This window comes from Ceratotherium simum, chromosome 36, assembly GCF_057802395.1.
Source record: "Ceratotherium simum simum isolate JZ-2026a chromosome 36, ASM5780239v1, whole genome shotgun sequence".
Classification (NCBI taxonomy): Eukaryota; Metazoa; Chordata; class Mammalia; order Perissodactyla; family Rhinocerotidae; genus Ceratotherium; species Ceratotherium simum.
Genome location: NC_141935.1, coordinates 16,635,804 through 16,649,863, shown reverse-complemented (window position 1 = coordinate 16,649,863; position 14,060 = coordinate 16,635,804). Strand labels below are relative to the sequence as shown.

At 37.5% G+C, this 14,060-nt stretch overlaps 1 protein-coding gene across 1 annotated transcript in view; it reads right to left on the bottom strand.

The window, feature by feature from the left end:
- Positions 1 to 1,131: 1,131 nt before the first annotated feature.
- Positions 1,132 to 14,060, bottom strand: part of SPATA17 (spermatogenesis associated 17) — a 203,877-nt gene continuing 190,948 nt past the window's right edge. The window contains exons 10-11 of the mRNA XM_004439661.3: positions 7,552 to 7,634; positions 1,132 to 3,207 (exon numbers count right to left, since the gene is read on the bottom strand). Coding sequence (XP_004439718.3) covers positions 7,554 to 7,634 — 81 coding nt within the window. The 3' untranslated portion in view covers positions 1,132 to 3,207; positions 7,552 to 7,553. The remainder of the gene's footprint in view (positions 3,208 to 7,551; positions 7,635 to 14,060) is intronic.

Here is a 14,060-nt window from a genome sequence, read left to right as displayed (position 1 = left end):
AGCCATGCTGTGGAGGCATCCCACATGCAAAAAAAAAAACGGAGGAAGATTGGCACAGATGTTAGCTCAGGGCTAATCTTCCTCAAGCAAAAAAAGAGGAAAATTGCCAATGGTTGTTAGTGCAGGGTGAATCTTCCACGCCCCCAAAAAAGAAATTAGAGACCAGTGGCAAACAAAGACATTACCTGATTAACCACAAAAAGTTGATGAGTGGTTTTATTTCAGAAGAACTAGAGGGTCCAATTCTGAATACTCTCAAGGTATACGCCTTTAAACATCCACAGTGGTGCTCCTGATGGTTTTAATGGTCACTCTTCATTCAGAATCAAGTTTGGAGAATAAGATGGGTGATGGAGTTTTCACCAGTTTTGGTCAAACATTAGGTCTCACTAATTTTCTTGAGTGGCTCATGTTGAGAATGCAGGAAAGAAATTGTATATAAGTTGATATAGTTAATTAGTTTTCCAGAATAAACAGACTAAATGCTTTCCCCAGTCACATTCTCTAATAAGATTCCATATCTCAGTCTTCTTTCTCCTCAACGCAACTGCGTTTTGACTCATCCGAACACCTCTATAGTTACAGGAGCTTATGCGTGTGCGGGGTGGGGGTAGGAGGTGAAGAACGACATCACATAGACTGGTTATAGAGCACCTTAAGCATTCAAGAGCTTGGGTCTCAGTGAAAAAGATAAAACTGGCATTCTCAAAAGGGAAATACTTAGCAGTTTCCAAGAACATATCAAGAGCAGGAATTATTTTTCTTGGAGGTACTGATATAACTTGAAAGAAGGAGAGAGAGAGAGAGAGAGAGAGAGAGAGAGAAAGAGAGGGAGGAAGGTGGGTCACTACACGCGAACCTTGCAGACTGGCGCAGGCCAATGCAGTTTTCTGAGCAGAGAAGTCAGATGTGACTCACGATTACTTTTGTTTCTGAATTTCCAAGGATGCATAAGGAGTACTGAGGCCATGTAATATCACATAAACTAATGCTGAAAGTTGTTTTAAAAGAATGAGTTCCCAAAATATTGTGAGCACTGGCAGCAGCATTAGAATAAGATTCCAGTCTCCTAAGATTATTATTACAAAAGAACAGGAATCATTGATTCCATTACTATAAAGTAATACATCCTGTTTTTAAAAAAGAGAAAAATAATTGGGGAAGAGAGAAATTAGGCTTAGTAGAGTTAGCACCATTATCACAAAAGGCCAGGTTATATACTCCCCACCCCCAAAAATGTCACCTAGGTTTTTTCTTCCATTAGTTATTTCTAGAGAAAATGAAGTTTGATAGTTTGTCTTTTGTCATCTAGAATAGACTCAATGTATGTTTCAAAAGAATCTCCTCTGTTCTGGATCTAGCTACTTCTGCTCTACTTCTTACACTTTATGACATAAAATAATTCTTTATTTTCTTCTATATTTTGTAAAATACCCGATAATAACATATTTTTCTATTCTATTTCTATTCCCCTATCCCAGGAAATTCCTCCTTGCAATAAATGTTGTCTTATTAAGAAAAGCATTTGCCTTTCTTACTTATTTGAATTTTCTACAAGCCCATACTTACTATAACTCCCACCATATTCACCAAATTTGGCTCTAAATGAATGTTAACTGTTTAAAAAAAAAAAAGTAGCACTGAAGATGTTTTAAAAATGAATCTTTTTCATATAAAACTTCACAAATCATAACCGTTCGCATAACAATACCTCATCACATCAAACAGTGTTGGAGATTCTAGCTTAGGCTATATCACATTGACAAAGGCAAGGACGTGGATTGATTCACAAGACTTGTCATGTAAGGGGCCAGCCCAGTGGCATAGTGATTAAGTTCACGTGCTCTGCTTTTGTGGCCAGGGGTTTGCAGGTTTGAATCTCGGGCGCAGACTGATGCACCGCTCATCAAGCCATGCTGTGGCAGCGTCCCACATACAAAATGGAGGAAGATGGGCATGGATGTTAGCTCAGGGCCAACTTTCCTCACCAAAAATAAAAGACTTGTCAGGGCCGGCCCCGTGGCTTAGCAGTTAAGTCCGCGCGCTCCGCTGCTGGCGGCCCGGGTTCGGATCCTGGGCGCGCACCAACGCACCGCTTCTCCGGCCACGCTGAGGCCGCGTCCCACGTACAGCAACTAGAGGGATGTGCAGCTATGACATACAACTATCTACTGGGGCTTTGGGGGGAAAAATAAATAAATTAAAAAAAAAAAAAAAAGACTTGTCATGTAGCTTTGAAGCGAGCAACATTCAGACTCTTTATAATTCCAGGTAATTGTCTGACAAGTTTGTGCTAAGGTCAAAATCAACAAATATTTACACAGCATCTACAAAACACCTAATAGATTGCTAATTGTTATTAAAGAGTCAGAGCTAGAAGGCATACTCTAAAATTTCACAATCTAATGAGTCAGACACACTTACTAAGTGGTTACAGTGTGCTAGGTACAACCCTAACAACCAGGTTACCTCCTTGCTCTCTTTCCAGCAGAGACCTTCCCTATCTGTCTTTTCTATTTGAGGGTGCCTATGTTTCTGCTCCCACAGACACCAGTCTATGTCTGTGTGTCTCAAGTTCAACGTCCTAACGGGGTTATAATTGGTCTGATGAGTCACTATGTCTCTCAGGGCAGAGTTTTCATGACAAACCACTTCATACCATTCATATTTCAAGCCATTCATCACTCATACTTACATGTTGCTGCCCTTCACTGGGGTATCTAATTCTGGCCTCATCATTTATGACTAGGGCGATGGGGTCAGAATATGGCCACTTCAATGGAATAATTTTAGGCATTTTTGGTCACCAGGGGCTGTGGTTGTGATAGACATTCTCAGAGGTAAAAGACCCACTATTCACACACCTATGTATATATTTTTTTCACACTATAATTAATTCATGACTAGTCGGCTATAAAATATTATAGTTATTGAATCATAATAAGAAGTATGGTTTAAGTGTATTTTCTGTAGGATCTTCATTTGTATTTTCCTTTTAGAACTGTAGAGCTTTTGAATGAGTCAGAGATGGTTCCAATTTCTTCTTTGGACAGATGAGAGGGAGACAGAGAGAGAAACACTTCAGAGGTTAAGAGACTTGTGTCAAGGTTACTTAAGCAGAATCCAGGATTCCAGGCAGTGGAGTCTTCTATTTCACACCCACTTCATAACTCAACTTCATTTTTACATTTTGTCTTCTTTTATTTCCTAGAAACAAAACAGCAAAATGAAAGAAGAAAAAGAACCCAATAACATAAGAGTTTTCAAATTCTCTATGTAAATCTTCCTCACTTAGAGTTAGCTCAATTTAAAGTCTGGGAGGCTACACCCCTGATTTTACTCATTTCTAGCCCTGCTGGAATTACCCTATTCTCTGATCTCTGTCTACACCACTGCAGATCCTGATAAACCATGTTGGTCGTGTGTGTGTGCCACTAGACTCATAGTGTTCAGCCAACCTGCTCCAGTCATGGAGAAACACAGTGGAATGTCTGTTATATCATCTTTATTTAAAAGACAATTTAACTAAGAGAAAGATACTAAAGATATCTTGACTTTTATTTTGTTTTATTTTGTTTTTTGCTAATTCATTAGGACTAAAGTGAAAAGGTTACAAATTTACCTAGTGCCAAACTGAATGACAAGGTCTAATAATTTTTCTTGATGAATTAAAAACGTAACCCCCAACAGCCACACATTTAGCTTGTATGTCTGATTATTACCCTCCCTCAGATAGCTTCTTTTTCCTTATACAGTTGCTAAGACCTTATTTCCTCTGGAAAAAGTCAATGAAATTTCACTCCTTTCCCAATTCATGTGCTAACCAAACTTATTTTTCATTTTACTTTTTTTCTCAGTGATTTGATTCATTCATATGCCAACTTCCTATGAAAAACGAAAACAAGTACATTGTTTTTCATGCATAACAAATAATTTAATTAAAACTCATCTCATCTGGCCTCAAAACTGAACCACTTTTTAGCAGAAAGACAGCCTGGACCAAAGCCCATTGCAAAGAAGAATTTGAGAAAACTGAGAAGCACATAATGCAAGAAAACTCACATTGATGCAGGCCCAACCAATGATTTCTAATCTTATCTTAGAAATCTTATCTTCTAAGATAAGAAATCTTATACTTTATCTTGCTAATTTTTCTTCTCCACTCTAATCTTGAAAGAGATTCTGCCTGGAAAGATGAATGGCGCTAAAAAGATGACAGAGCAATCTGACAAGATATGGTATATGCATTCTGATTTAGACCAAGCTGCTTTTGGGAGACTATGAAAGGTTACAAAAGTGAACAGTTATAAAAAAAAAAAAATATTAAAAGAAGTCATACTATCCTAGTCAGAGAGTAGATTTGAAAATATGTGTGTGCTTAAAATCTAATTCACTCTAAGCAATTTCAGTGGCGGAAATCTCAGTGTATTAATCAAAAAGGGTAGGTGCAGGCTCTGTTTATCCTAAACTCAGACGTGCTAAAGGAAAGAAAGATTAATATGATAAAGGCATCACTATTTCTAATTGGACTGATGGGAAAATGGAGTATGGGTGTAAGAGGCAATGGCGGGTGAATTATAGTGAAGTGATGAACTACCTTGAAGCTGGAGCAATCAAACAGATAGCTCTCAAAATTACTACGGCATCTTCATTCAACACTTCGGTGCAAGTGTCCTCATCTCGGCCTTCTTTACAAAGAGCAGAAGCACTTTGTCGTATTCGGTGAAATTAAATCTTAATAGAAGAGCCTCAGCCAAGGCTGCTGCCCTTTACTTACCAAAATTAAACACTAGACATTAATTTCCTTTCTAAGAGGAGGAGACGACATTTTGATTATATTTTCAATTCACAAAATAGTTAAAAGTCCAAGAGAAGAGTTAGCAAACCTTTTTTAAAAGATTTCTGTCACATATTTGTGTCTGTGCCTTGTACATTCTTTTTGATTAAAAGTAACATGAAACCTTTGTTGCTCATCCTTGCCTTTCTTATACATAATTTAGCAAGTAATTATTTTGTCTTTAGAAAAAAAGGTAATTGTCTCTAAATTATTATGATTGAATAAAGTCAAGATGTTTTTGTAACTAGTGGAGAAGACCAAGTAATCCCTATTGGAGTATTTTGTTTTAAGACTTTGCTTTTGCTTGATTAGATAAAAATTTCAAAAAATGAGAATACAAAGAAGTATTCTCCCAAAAGAGAGGGAGATAAACCAGACATACTACCATTCACATTTTTGCCTTATATGAATGTATACATGTATATGTAATATATAATAAGTGCATGCAAATATGTTTTTATACATAATACACACTATATATATGTGTATACACACACATACACATATTTTTTAATGGAATCAGACTATATAGTTTCCTCTGAATTCAGCCTTCTTCTCTGAAAAACATATTGTATGCATTTTTTCAAATTAATAGGTAAAGATCTATGTTAATATTTTTAATGTCTTCATAGTATCGCATTTTATATGCCTTACCATTTATTTAACTCTGTGTGTATGAATGAGTATTCAAGTTGTTTTCAATCTTTCACCATTATAAACAGGATCTATCTTTGAATTAAAATCTGAAGTCACACACAAACATGAAGAATTTTATTTAGATTACTTCATATTGTGAGTCACACATACCAGATGAATGCCGCAACAGGTAATGACACTTTATAAACGTTTTTTTTTCCTTTTTGTGAGGAAGATCAGCCCTGAGCTAACATCCATGCCAATCCTCCTCTTTTTGCTGAGGAAGACCGGTTCTGAGCTAACATTTATTGCCAATCCTGCTCCTTTTTTTTTCCCTTTTTCTCCCCAAAGCCCCCTAGCAGATAGTTGTATGTCATAGTTGCACATCCTTCTAGTTGCTGTATGTGGGACGTGGCCTCAGCATGGCGGGACAAGCGGTCGTTGGCGTGCGCCCGGGAGCCGAACCCGGGCCACCAGTAGCGGAGCGCGAGCACTTAACTGCTAAGCCATGGGGCAAGCCCCCTATAAACCTTTGAAACCGCAATTCCTCTTGGCATCATATGTCTGTTTTTTCTATTAGCTCAGAATATTTCATATTTCCCCTCACGGATTCCTTTGGAGCAGTGAGAAGGTAGATAATGCTTTCTGCATTTAACATGCTGACTTCTAAGTTCAAGTTATAGGTGGGGGAGGGGAGGCATTAACAGTAAATCTAAGGAATCTAGGTTGCTTGAATCTACTCTCTGCTCTTTCCAACGGACCTTCCCTTGGTTCTTGGTGGGGAAGGATACCTGGGGAATTCTTTTTTTTTTTTTTTTTTGTGAAGAAGATCAGCCTTGAGCTAACATCCATGCCAATCCTCCTCCTTTTTTCCCCTTTTCTCCCCAAAGCCCCAGTAGATAGTTGTACATCATAGTTGTACATCCTTCTAGTTGCTGTATGTGGGACGCTGCCTCAGCATGGCCAGAGAAGCGGTGCACGTCCGGATCCCAACCCAGGCTGCCAGTAGCGGAGCGCACACACCCAACCGCTAAGCCACGGGGCAGCCCTGGGGAATTCTATCTTGCATGATTTCTCATTCCTGCCTCTTTTCCTTCAACTATAGTGATCTTTGCTGTCTTCATCCAATACTTCCTTTAAATTTGGCTGAAAATGCCAGAATACCTCCTATTAGCCTTACTTGAATTGTAATCACTTCTCTATTCTAAAACACCTTAGGCAATTACATACAGCATTCATTGAGAACTTATTTTGCAAGCTTGAATTTTACAATTACATACAGCATTCATTGAGAGCTTATTTTGCAAGCTTGGGTATCTCTGTTCTTCTCCAGTCTGTAAACTTTGATAATCCGACCCTAGACACTATTTATCTGGAATCTCCTAAACACAACTTGTACTTCAGATAACACACATATTGAATATAGTATTTTAAACTATGTTGTCTCAATACAGTCCTGAAAAATATTTTAGATTTTGGACACTATCAATATTTTTTTTTATTGTATTGTGCCAAACTATTCATTGTATTAATTAATTTAAAGAGAAAGAGTACTTTATATTTTTGTCAATTCTATTTCTTAATGTATTTTGAGTCCATTTTGGAGAAGAGATTTGAAAAAAAAAAAAATCCATGGTTTTGGAGGCCAGCCCTGTGGCTTAGTGGTTAAGTTCGGTGTGCTCCACTTCAGTGGCCTGGGTTCATTTCCTGGGCGCAGACCTACACCACTTGTCAGTGGCTGTGCTGTGGCAGTGACCCACATACAAAAAAATGGAGGAAGATTGGCACAGATGTTAGCTCAGGGCAAATCTTCCTCAAGCAAAAAGAGGAAGCTTGGCAACAAATGTTAACTCAGGGCAAATCTTCCTCAAGCAAAAAAAATAAAAATAAAATAAAATAAATGGTTTTTGAAAGTTGAAAACGCTTAGACTAGAATGAAAGAAATATATAGAGTTTTATTATGTATAAATATTATTATAGTATGGTTTTAAAAATGCTTGATAGTTAAGTCATTCTCATTTGATTTTCTCATGCTATTTAATATACTTTTTGAAGTACTTCTTAGCAAAAATGCATACCTTTATACAATTTGTCCAGCTTTTGAATATGATTTTCCATACTTTGAGAAGAGATCAAATGATGGTAATACAGTTTGGAAATCCTAGGAAGAAAAAGATCAAAGTTTACCACAGAGATCTTACTGCCTTTGCATTATTATTATTATTTTACTATAATTTATATAAGATTAAATTGCTAGATAGATATCATTTAACTGCACTTCAAATTTCCCATCATACCTTCAAATAAAACAAAATCAGCAGTTAAGTTTTATCACTTGAAAACCAGAGACACTGAAGCTATCTTAAACACGCAGTTTTTCATAGCTATGGATGGTATCCTTCAGAAGCTCTGAGCAAACGCAATGAGCAGACATAGCCACCTGTCTTCAAGGAGCTCACAATCTAAAATTTTACCTTCCCTATAAGGCCCAAGGTGACTACACTACTGGGTCCTTTTCTTTTTTTTTTCTCCCCAAACCCCTAGTACCTAGGTGTATATTCTAGTTGTAAGTCCTTCTAGTTCTATGTGAGCCACCACCACAGCATGGCCACTGACAGACAGGTAGTGTGATTCCACACCCGGGAAATGAACCCGGGCTGCCAAAGCGGAGTGCACCGAACCTGGACCACTATGCCATCAGGGCTGGCTCTGGCTCCTTTTTTGACATGACTTACTTTCTTCTACATTTCCTCTCATTTAATCATCTCTAGCAACACTTCTGTTTACTGAACACATTTCCTTTCAGAGTCTTCATACTTACAGATGCCTCCACCTAGACTCCAGTTACTCCCATGGTTCATTCTCTCCCTTCATCACACCTCTGTTCAAAGAGGCCCTCCCTGACTACTGCATACAAAATAGCACCCCTGAAACTTTCTATCACCTGAACTGGCTCTATTCTCTTTGCTAATTACCACTCTTTGATATTATATATTTATTTATTTTGTGTCCCCCATGAGACTGTAAGCTTCAGAGGGGTAGGTACTTTGTTCTGTGGAAAACAAATATTTGTTGACTGAATGAATGAAAAGGGAAAGGTGACAGACCCAAGTAACTACAAGAGAGGGCTGACTGTGCTAAGTACCACAGAATTGATTCAAACGAATGCTAAAGGAGTTCAGAGGGAAGAGGGGGAAAATCATTTTTTGTTGAGTAACCAGAGAAGTAGCATTTGGTTGAGGATAGAAATGAATGCTTTTCCTGCATGTTAAACAAGCAAAGTCATGAAAGAGGTCAAGTACTAAATCAACAGTGAATACTGTAAATAAATGGTCAGATATATAAAGGTATATGTTTCTCCTCGTAAAGGAGGCCTCTCCTTAATGGAGATGATTTGAGATAATGTTTTTTTCCTTAAGAAAAACTTGGAAAGAAGGACTTCTGCCCTGGGCGCACCTCTTTAGAGGGTTCATACATTATGAACACACAAAAAAGTAAATGTGTTAAAGAACACACAGGTACCTCTGTCACTAGGGACCTGGCTCTCATCTCAACAGAGCCCCTAACCCTCAATATCTGCTCTTATGACTAATGCTCTTCAGGTTCCAGGGGAAAGCTCCATATCTGTTGCTCTTTGTTTGTGAAACAAAAGTCTAAGTGACATGAAGGAGAGTAGGTTGTAACAGACACTGCTTTCGAGTACAAAGAGAATTTGAGTGACAACAATGCATAGATAAAAGACAAGATAATTAATTTGAATAAAACCCTGCCTCTTGGATAGCATGAATGCAATAGAACTTTATATAATGAGGAATTATTTCCCTGTGGTGCTGAACATTCATATTCTTTCTCCCTTTTTATTCCAAATTGTGATTCTAGAGGAACTCAGGAATTGACATAGTATTTGCAAGAGTTGCACATGATACAGCAGGAATATTTTGCAATACTAAATAATTTATATTACTCTTAAATTTGAATGTATGAAGTTTAGGCATATGTGTGAAGTATGGTAGTGATTTTTTATGTTGGCATTTGATGAATGCTGAAACCTAGAACTGTCAATTGTTTTAGCTTTACAAATATATATAACAATTTAATTTTTTAAAAACTAAATGAAAAGGTTAATTTTATTTAAATGATCTTAGTTTAAATTTTTGATATTTATTAATTATATTTATTCTTCATTTTAATATAATAGATAATTCTGATTACTTAAAATAACTCATTTTTAAAACGTAAATAAGTTTAAATTATTGTTTTTTATGTTTAATTTACACTTTTGATAAAAATATATTCAAATTGTATATACTTTAAGTAGATTTATATTTTCTTTTTAAATCCAGTTTATGTCATTATTGATAATATAACAAATTAAATGAAAATCTTTATTCCAAAAATGTAATGTCATTGGGAATGACATCAGCATCATGGTGGAGTGAGCTTCTCCCATTGAACTCTCCCCCTCTAAGACACAACAAAAAGGACATTCATATTCCAACAGAAGCTATTCACACAACACAAGGGACGTCTGAGGCACCCAGGCAGCCATACACCGAGGACTGAGGTGCTGGAATCTCCAGAGTAAGTGGAAGGAGCTGCTTTGGCTTGGCCTGTGTGCAGGCTCCAGCTGACTTGGCACCAGCAACTTCGGCCCACCGCACTCCAGTTCCAGCTTCTCTGGCCCACTGCACTCCAGTTCCTCCTTCTTTAGCCCAGCACACTCCAGTTCCAGCTTCTCTGGCCCAGCGCACTCCATTTCCAGTTTCTTCGGCCCAGCAGCACTTCAGTTGCAGCTGCTTCAACCCACCTGTACCCGAGCACCAGCTGCTTTGGCCTAGCTGCTCTCCAGCCCCAGCTGTTTCCACGCTTCCCCTCAGCAGCCTCTATTCAGCCACACCACAGATCAGCCAGGGGCTGACAAGAGTGCCCATGGATTGAGACAGGCCAGAATACACAGCCCTTGACCCCCACCCAGTGGCAGCAAGAGGAAACTGTGACCATGTATTTTCACTATGAGGAAAGGTAAGCCAACGCCAACAGGCACCATGCAAAAATATATTAAATCTCCAGACCAAAAGGAAAACGACAAGCACCCAGAAGTCAAGCCAGAAAGCACAGAAATGTATAACCTTAATGACAGAGAATTCAAAATAGCCATCATAAAAAATCTTAATGAAATACAAGAAAACACAGACAGACAATTCAGTGAAATCAGGAGTTTCTTCACAAAAGAGATTGAAACTATAAAAAAAAGTCAGAAATCTTAGAGATGAAAAACACAATAGAGGAGATAAAGACAAATCTGGAAGCCTTAAGCACCAAAGCTGACAATATGGAGGAAACAATTAGCAATATTGAGGGTAGCAATGCAGAAGTGCTCCAGAGGGAGGGGCAAGAGAACTAAGACTAAAAAGAAATGAAGAAACTCTCTGAGAAACATCCGACCCAATTAGGAAATCCAACATAAGGATTATAGGTATTCCAGAGGGAGAAGAGAGGGAAAAAGGAGCAGAGAACTTGTTCAAAGAAATAATATCTGAGAGCTTCCCAAACCTGGGGAAGGAGCTGGAAATACCAGTGAGTGAAATCAATAGATCTCCTAAATATATCAACATGAAAAGACCCTCTCCAAGGCATATAGTAGTAAAGCTGGCAAAAGTCAATGACAAAGAAAAAATATTAAGTGCAGCTAGACAAAAAAAAATAACATACAAAGGATTTCCTATCAGGCTGTCAGCTAATTTCTCGACAGAAACTTTACAGGCTAGGAGAGAGTGGAACGATATATTCAAAATTCTAAAGGACAAAAACTTTCAGCCAAGAATACTCTATCCAGCAAAAATATCCTTCAGATATGATGGAGAAATAGTAACTATCCCAGATAAACAAAAGGTAAGGGAGTTCATTGCCACAAGACCCCCACTACAAGAAGTGCTCAAGAAGGCTCTCATCCCTGAGGAAAAAAAGAGAAAGAGGATTCAAAGTTTTGAACGAGGAGAAAAATAGGTCAACAAAACCAGAAAAATTGTATTCCTCTATCAAAATAGATTAGCAAACACTTAATTATAAAACCAAAGATCAAGGGAAGGTAAGCACCAAGCATAAATATAACCTCATCGTGTTAAAAATGAACTCACAACACAAGAAGGAATAAGATGTGACAACAATGACTTAGAAGGGGAAGAGGAAAGGGATCGAATTGACTTAGTCTAAGGGAATAAGAGGCCATCAAAAAATGGACTATCACATCCACGAGATTTTTTTATACAAACCTCATGGTAACCACTAACCAAATAATCAGAACAGAATCACACACGATAAAGAAAGAGAAAACTAAGAGAACCCCCATACAGAAGTACCAAACTACATTGGTAGTCCAAAACACATGGGACAAGAAACAAAAGAAATGCAGAAGAACCAGAAAAAGAGTGATAAAATAACAACAAGTCCCCATATATCAATAATTACCCTAAATGTAAATGGACTGAACTCTCCAATCAAAAGACACAGAGTGGTGGGATGGATTAAAAAACAAGACGCAACAATACGCTGCTTCCAGGAAACACATCTCAGCTCTAAAGACAAACACAGGCTCAGAGTGAAAGGAAGGAAGACAATACTCCCAGCTAATGGCAAACAAAAGAAAGCAGGTGTTGCCATACTCATATCAGACAAAGTTGACTTCAAGATAAAACAGGTAATGAGAGACAAAGAAGGGCATTATATAATGATAAAAGGGACACTCCACCAAGAAGACATATCACTTTTAAATATATATGCACCCAATACAAGAGCACCAAGGTACATAAAGCAACTATTAACAAACCTAAAAGGAGATATTAACAACAACACAATAATAGTAGGGGATCTTAATACCCCACTCTCATCAATGGACAGATCATCCAGACAGAAAATAAATAAGGAAATAATGGACCTAAATGAAAAACTAGATGAGATGGACTTAATAGACATATACAGAGCACTCCATCCAAACACAGCTGATTACACATTCTTCTCCAGCGTGCATGGAACATTCTCAAGAATAGACCATATGTTGGGAAACAAGGCATGCTTATATAAATTTAAGAAGATTGAAATCATAACAAGCATCTTTTCAGACCATAATGCCATGAAGTTAGAAATCAACTACAAGGGAAAAACCAGGAAAGTGACAAAGCTGTGGAGACTCAATAACATGCTACTAAACCACCAATGGATCATTGATGAAATTAAAGGAGAAATCAAAGCATATCTAGAGACAAATGAAAATGAAAATACACCATACCAACTCATATGGGATGCAGCAAAAGTGGTCCTGAGAGGGAAACTCAAAGCAATACAGGCCCACCTTAACAAACAAGAAAAAGTCCAAATAAGCAACCTCAAACTATACCTAACAGAATTAGAAAAAGAGGAACAAACAAAGCCTAAAGTCAGCAGAAGGAGGGAAATAATAAAAATCAGAGCAGAAATAAATGAAATTGAAATAAAAAATCAGTAGAAAGGATCAATGAAACAAAGAGCTGGTTCTTTGAGAAGATAAACAAAATTGACAAACCTTTAGCCAGACTCACCAAGAAAAAAGATAGAAGCCTCAAATAAATAAAATTAGAAATGAAAAAGGAGAAATTACAACAGATACCACAGAAATACAAAAGATTACAAGAGAATACTATGAAAAACTATATTCCAACAAATTGGACAATCTAGAAGAAATGGATAAATTCCTAGACTCATACAATCTCCCAAAACTGAATCAAGAAGAAATAGAGAACCTGAATAGACCAATCACAAGTAAAGAGATTGAAACAGTAATCAAAAACCTCCCAAAAAACAAAAGTCCAGGACCAGATGGCTTTTCTGGAGAATTTTACCAAACATTCAAAGAAGACTTAATACCTATCCTTCTCAAACTATTCCAAAAAATAGAGGAAGGTGGAACACTTCCCAACACATTCTATGGGGCCAACATCACCCTGATACCAAAGCCAGGCAAAGACAATACTAAGAAGGAAAACTACAGACCAATATCCCTGATGAACAGAGATGCAAAAATCCTCAACAAAATATTGGCAAACCAAATACAGCAATACATTAAAAAGATCATACATCATGATCAAGCGGGATTTATACCTGGGACACAGGGATGGTTCAACATCCGCAAATCAATCAATGCAATACACCACATTAACAAAACAAGGAATAAAAACCATATGATCATCTCAATAGATGCAGAGAAGGCTTTTGACAATATTGAACGTCGATTTATGATAAAAACTCTCAACGGAATGGGTATAGAAGGAAAGTACCTTAACATAACAAAGGCCATATACGACAAACCCACAGTCAACATCATACTCAGTGGGAAAAACTGAAAGGCATCCCTCTGAAAACAGGGACAAGACAAGGGTGCCCACTCTTCCCACGCTTATTCAACACAGTACTGGAGGTTCTGGCCAGAGCAATCAGGCAAGAAAAAGGAATCCAAATAGGCAACAAAAAAGTGAAACTCTCGCTGTTTGCAGATGACATGATCTTATATATAGAAAACCCTAAAGAATCCATTGGAAAACTATTAGAAATAATC